General features: G+C 27.9%; 1 protein-coding gene across 1 annotated transcript in view; it reads right to left on the reverse strand.

Moving 5' to 3' along the window:
• The window catches only part of Apoltp (Apolipoprotein lipid transfer particle), a gene marked incomplete at its 3' end in the record, with an annotated part of 131,866 nt that overhangs the window by 30,743 nt on the left and 94,515 nt on the right, over positions 1-6,608 (reverse strand). The window contains 6 exon segments of the mRNA XM_067049064.1: positions 715-827; positions 1,364-1,473; positions 2,954-3,142; positions 3,305-3,479; positions 5,375-5,485; positions 6,360-6,462. Coding sequence (XP_066905165.1) covers positions 715-827; positions 1,364-1,473; positions 2,954-3,142; positions 3,305-3,479; positions 5,375-5,485; positions 6,360-6,462 — 801 coding nt within the window.

Here is a 6,608-nt window from a genome sequence, read left to right on the forward strand (position 1 = left end):
ATGTTAAGGTCTTTGTGAATGAGTTTATTTGTGACGTAATAAGGAGCATCAAGGATTTTACGTAGGATTTTGGATTGTAACGATTGGATGCGGGAATAATTTGATGGTTTGGTAGAGCCCCAGAGCTCAATTCCATATGTCCAAATTGGTCTGATTATCGTAGTGTATACTAATTTTTTGTAGGGAATGGGAAGTTTAGAGCGTTTGTGAAGTAAGTGTTGTAGCAATCGGAATCTACGAGCACTTTCTTGTCGTTTCAGTCTTGTGTGTGGATTCCAAGTAAGTCTATTGTCAAGATGGAGTTCTAAGTATCGAATCTGTTCAACAGGCGTTAGTGGAGTATTTAGAAAGGATACTGTAGGACAGGAGGGCAGAGGTTTACGACGGAGTGTAAAGGTGATCTGGTGAGATTTGTCAGGATTTATTTTGATTCTCCAGTTTTTACACCATTCTTCAATAGATCTTATTAAATTTAATTTTATTCGAGAAAACCAAAATTAATTAATTAATTTTCGTATAATGTTTTACGACTTGATTTCGAGAAGCGTTGACAAAACTAGTCCAAAAAGGGAATGAATGGTAAAGATCAAGAATAAGTAAACTATAAAATAAATCAATACTTATTAATGGAATATAGGAAGGATACAAAATTTTATTTCTATTTTTAATTTTCAAATTACGTTTAATTACTCCATAATGTAAATTTGTACTTACATTAGTTCGTTTTCCAAAGCAGTGTGGGAATAGTCAATGATGACATTATAAAGTACTGGAACGACTCTTTGAAGTTTGTCGTTAATATTGAAGTAGTTATAGATCCATCGTGTCTGAAACAGAAAGTGAATAATTTATATAAAGAATAATCAGTCTGTCAAATATTGCCATTATTGGAAAGAAAATGAAGATTTTTCAATTTTGATCATATTGCCAAAAAAAAGGTAAAAACTGATTAATAAGAGACAGTGCAGATTAATAAAAGACTGTTTTTATTGCGGAACGTTAAATTTCAATCAAATACAAGAGTAAACGTGATAATGTTCTTCGTCCACATCATATTCAAAGAAAATATAATAGAATCAATAATAGTTAAATGATAAATGGAAAAAATAAAGTAGTAGAAGTGTTATAATTTTACCAGCCATTGTTTATTAACAATATAATAAAATTATAATAAAAAATAAAATAAAAGTTCAATAAACTAAAATAAACATATTAAACTCCGAACCAGGCTTGTCCGACGGATAAAATTGCTAACGACCTTGTTAAATATTCTTGTAACTTATTTTTTTTCGTACCAACTGAGTCTATTTATTATGCGGTATTATATTGCACCAGAGTAAATAAAATTGTATTAATGACATACCTTGTTGTACACTTCCCTTGTAACGTCTATAGTGAAGTTCAGAAAGGGAAGTTTGTACAGCTCTTTCATTTCCCCAACTATTTCCGAACCAATCTCGTTGAGTTCATACCCTAAAATATTTAAGTTGGAAATTTTATTAGTTAATAAAAAAAATAAAAAAATAATAATGGACAGTGTGTCTTAGCTGAAATTAAAACTTAAATCTTAGCAATATGTTTTTCTTGAATGGTTTACAGAATACCGGTTTATATCGATAAATATTAAAATATTCTACTATGAATATACACTATGTTTTAATTTGAATGTTTTCCTTTTATTATATATTGGAGAAGATGGTTGGGGGTGCGGTCAAAAACTAACACCAATAAGGTGTAAAAACTTAATTAATAGTGCCAACGTTACGGCCAGAATTTCTGGCCTTCATCAGGGCTAAGAACAAAGAACAAGATAACAACCAATGAATATAAAAAAATTAAAAGAGAGAATATAAACAGAATGATTTAAAGTAAATAATTATATAAAATGAAAATTAATGAAAATAAAGTGTTGAAAGAAGTAGAAAATAAAACGCATATATAGGTAATTAAATATCTAAATAAAAAAAACATAATTAACGAAATAAAAATTTAAAGTAACATATTACAAAGATCCAAAGAAATATGAATATTTTAATTTAATAATAATTTAAAAACTAAATTTATGGAAAGAAAAAAAAAATGAGAGAAAGAAAATATATGTAATTAATGAAGTATAATACTAGCATAAACTAAACTAAATATAAAGTAAGACAAAAGAAAATAAGTTAGACAAAAGAAGTGAATAGAAAACCAGACAACACTAATATGTGGTGAACATAACTAATAATGTGGGTAAGAAAAAATATGAGAAGAATGAAGAAGGAAAAGGGGGTAAAAGAAAGATAAGAAAAAGAGAATAAGACAAGGAACTTACCTATTAGTAAGAAATCGGAAATCTAAGTGAGCTTAGCGATTCCGATTTTCTACTAGTAGGGGAGTTCTTTGTTTTATTCTCTTTTTTTTTTTTTATCTTTATTTTACCCCCATCTTCTTCTCTATCCATTGCTTATTTTTCCTTACCTACGTTATTAGTTATGTTCATCACATATTATTATTGAACATATTTATGTTATTTTACTTAATTTTTTTTTTATACCTATATATACGTTTTATTTTCCACTTCTTTCATCACTTTATTTTTATTAATTTTTATTCTCTGTAATTATTAACTTTAATCATTCTGTTTATATTTTCTCTTTTAATTTTTTTATATTCATACAAATGTTTCAGAACATATGATAATCTTGGAAAGGAACCACGCAATGGTGGTACTTTAATCATTGCTTTAAATTGGAAGATCTCGAGGCCATCTTCTTTTCAGACACCTCGTAATGATTTTGGAATGAAAGGAGGTATATTTATTCTGCAAAATCTGCAATAGATGAGTTGTTGAGGTCTTTATGGATAAGTGTTTTGAAATAATTTTTACCTTCGTTTACTTTATGTTTATATATATAGTATTTCCAAATAAATATAAAATTAACTTAACTTAACTTAAATCAAATTTACTCACCAAACGGAACTGCAGAGAAGTATTGCTCCCTTATTAAATCGATCAGCATTTTTGTATACTTTTTCAAATTTGTAATGAAATCATTATTTGTTATATCCTCGTAAAAAACATCGAGATTCTTCGTGAAGTTCTTATTTTTCATAAATACGGGGCTGCTTAGCAGTTCAGACTGCCGTGCATACAAGAACTCTGAAATAATAAAAAATATATCGTTATAAACGTAAAGAATAATTTAATTGTTCCCAGGATAGAATTTAGTTTTATACACTGTTACTCTAAAAAAAAAAAAAGTCTAAGCAGGATAATTTACTTCATATTATAAAGTAAAAAAAAAACTTCTTCAGGAATTACCTAAAATCTTTTTACTAGCTTCCCAAAATACTGCTTCTGTGTGGTGAGCGAACTGTATGAACGTGGGCTCCACAACCTTCAAAGTTTTCGTCCAATAATTATAAACAATGTTTACTGTGTCTGTCCACAGCTGTTCAACGTAATGCAAAAATGAAATGTGCAACTCACGTATCATCTAAAAAAAAAATAATAATTATTTAACAATTATTTATATATTAATGAGTAATAATCGAATGATTATTTAATTTTAGCGTAATCCTGAATTTTTTCCCAATATTTTATACATAAACAAAATTATTATAGATTTTTTTATACAAATTATTGTATAAATTATTTTCTGTCGAGTTTTATACAATTACAATTACAGTATGTAGAGCCCGACCATCAAAATCTCAAAGCGTTAATTTTTTTTTGTTAATGTTTCATGAATTTCGTAATATAAAATTAAAATTAAAGTATTTATTTACAAACTGATATAAATATATTATTATTAAAGATATTATAGCTATTTGAATGTGGGGAATTATTTATTTGTTTACGTGGCGCCTTGTATTAGCTGAACATTGTACAGTTTCAAGGCCAACTACATAGACGACATTGTTCGGTCTGCTGCTGTTGACGCACTTATGCGTACCTTTGTTGGACAAAAATAAATTACGATTGACTGTAATTAGTAATTGCGATTACTTTCGTTCAACTAGTTATTATAATTTTGGTTGAAATTACTTATCAAGATTGTAATTTCGTTTTACAGTATATTCAATTATAGTAAATTGTAATTTCAATTATTGCCCAATACTGATGCGAACCTATTTCTGCCAACTTGCATTTACTTATAAATATATAGCGCTATATTTGGTACAAGACCCCAAGAAGAGAAAGAAGTCAGTAATTTCATCCTAATTTCTAATTAATTTAATGAAAACTACGTATAACTACTAGTCAGAATTGATGAGTCTGGCAAATATAGGTAGGGGTATACAAAATGGCGGCTGTTTCAAAATATAAAATAAAATAATTTTTTATTAAGAGCTCCATATCTTTGAAACTACTTACAACAGAAGAAACCCTAATGAAAAATCATTTAAAGTAGAGAAAATTTACTAAAATATAAAAAGTTTCCAAAATACAAATTTTTAAAAAGCAACATTTCATAAAATATATACTTGAAAATAAATAGTTAGTGAAAATCTCTATTTTCAAATAGCAACAGACTTTATTAATATGTTAGTTCTTTTAAATATAAAGATTTTTAATTTTTCCTTTATATTAAAATATAAATACATGAGATTTATAGTTCATAAAGATAGTATGTAATAATTTAAAAAAGTAAAGTATAGATACAATAATTAAATAAAAGAAGACAGTTTTCAAGTCGTCGTGTCCATTTTTTTTAAATACCTAAAGATAAATTTAATAATTTTTAACTTGATTTTTTTTTTTACCTTTGTAATATTAATATTTTTTAATTTGATTATTTTATTGATTCAGCCATGATGACTGATCACATTCATACTAAAATAAAATGACATAAAAAGAGAGAGAAAAAAAAAACGTTTGTATATACTTGAAAATCAATACTTAGTGAATTTACTGTGGGAAATCTATACATCAGGAACCATGAGGCATACAGATGCCTATTATTACTATACCAATAATTTTCATTTTTATTCAAGCACAACATTATAACTATAAAATCTCAATTTCCAAATGAGGTGTAGACAGTTGATCGTAGATTACTGATTGGAGATGGTTCGGGGGTGTGGTCAGCAAAAAAATCATAAATAAACAAAAAATTATTTATTTATGCCTGAATGCATAAATAATTTTTTGTTTATTTATGTTTTTTTTTTGCTGACCGCACCCCCCGACCATCTTCTCTAATTACTCAATTTTAAAACTTCGAATGTATTGGTATTCATTTTAAATTTTTGAAAAACATTTTACTATTACGTTGATTGTTTGAAGTTGGTTGTGAAATTTCAAATTTTTCAGCTTTATGAATTTTAAAATTATTGGGGGAAATGTGACGTTTCCCTCTCCTCACGGCGACGTTCCTGCAAATATTACCTTATCATACTTCCCAGCGATTTTCTGCAAATACTCCGAAATCTTGTCAATGGTTTCTCCAGTTATGAGGCCTCTCACAAATTCAGCTACCTTATTGTATATTTTTTTGACCTAAAAAAAAGCAATGTTTATTAGATTTTTCATTTTTTTTCCATAATATTATTCTACTAATCAGCAGTTTCCAAAAAACAAAATATCCGACGTTTTTAAATCACCAATAGATATGACTCAAGTGAGTAAATTAAATAAATCTTATCTTTTATAAATTCGGATTATAATATCCGCTTATAGACAGAAGCGGCGTGAGTTCAATTCCGGCCTGGGCAAGTTGAATTTTATTTCGTGATGGACCCACGGAATAATACTCCGTCCTCTCACACTGGTTTTGTGTTATCAGTTGGAGAACCAAGAGGTGTAGAGAAATGCAAAATAAAATTGAATAATACATTCCATAAGATCAAGACAAACAAAACTAAGTTGATTAAACTTTATTATAAATTTGTAAATTTATGTTTTGTTAATTTATATATCACATCAATGCCACGCGGTTCCACCCGTTGAATTTAGGTTGATTATGTACACGTTATGAGTATGAAAGAATATAACGCATGGCTAAGTGCATTCCATTATCTAGGTACATAATTTCTTGAATCATCTCCTAAACATTTTATAAAATTGACTTAATAAAGTTAGTATGTTGTACTTGCTTCCATGTGTGAAAAGTTGTATTAAATATTCGAAATATAAAAAATCCCTGGATCAACCACTTGGAACCACCATATCTCCCACACCACTATCGATATTAATGGGAAGGCAACTACCGCAAACAGTGAGTAGTTGTGGTTGAAAATCGAAATATTTGGACACACAATTTTATTTTTATTTGTATATAAATAGATGAAAAAAATTTAAAAAATATAATTGAATGAGATACCTTAGGTAACCCCATAAATATAAAAAAATTAAATAGTGATTGATTACTTACAGATTCGACAAACCACAATATTGATTGTCTTATAGTTTCTCCAGTCTCTCCCATCACTTCCCACAATTCGTTGACTATCTTGGGGACGTGTGACATTCTATCCCTGTAAAACAAATTGCAAAATAAAGTTTACATATGAATTATAGACAATGCATTTTTTTAATGTAATCAGAGAGAACATGGAACGAAGGGAAATGATTCATTCAAATACGATTTATTGATTCTGACTTTTCAAAAGAAGACAGATAT

Source organism: Halyomorpha halys, unplaced genomic scaffold, assembly GCF_000696795.3.
Source record: "Halyomorpha halys isolate HHAL.00 unplaced genomic scaffold, Hhal_1.1 Scaffold214.1, whole genome shotgun sequence".
Classification (NCBI taxonomy): Eukaryota; Metazoa; Arthropoda; class Insecta; order Hemiptera; family Pentatomidae; genus Halyomorpha; species Halyomorpha halys.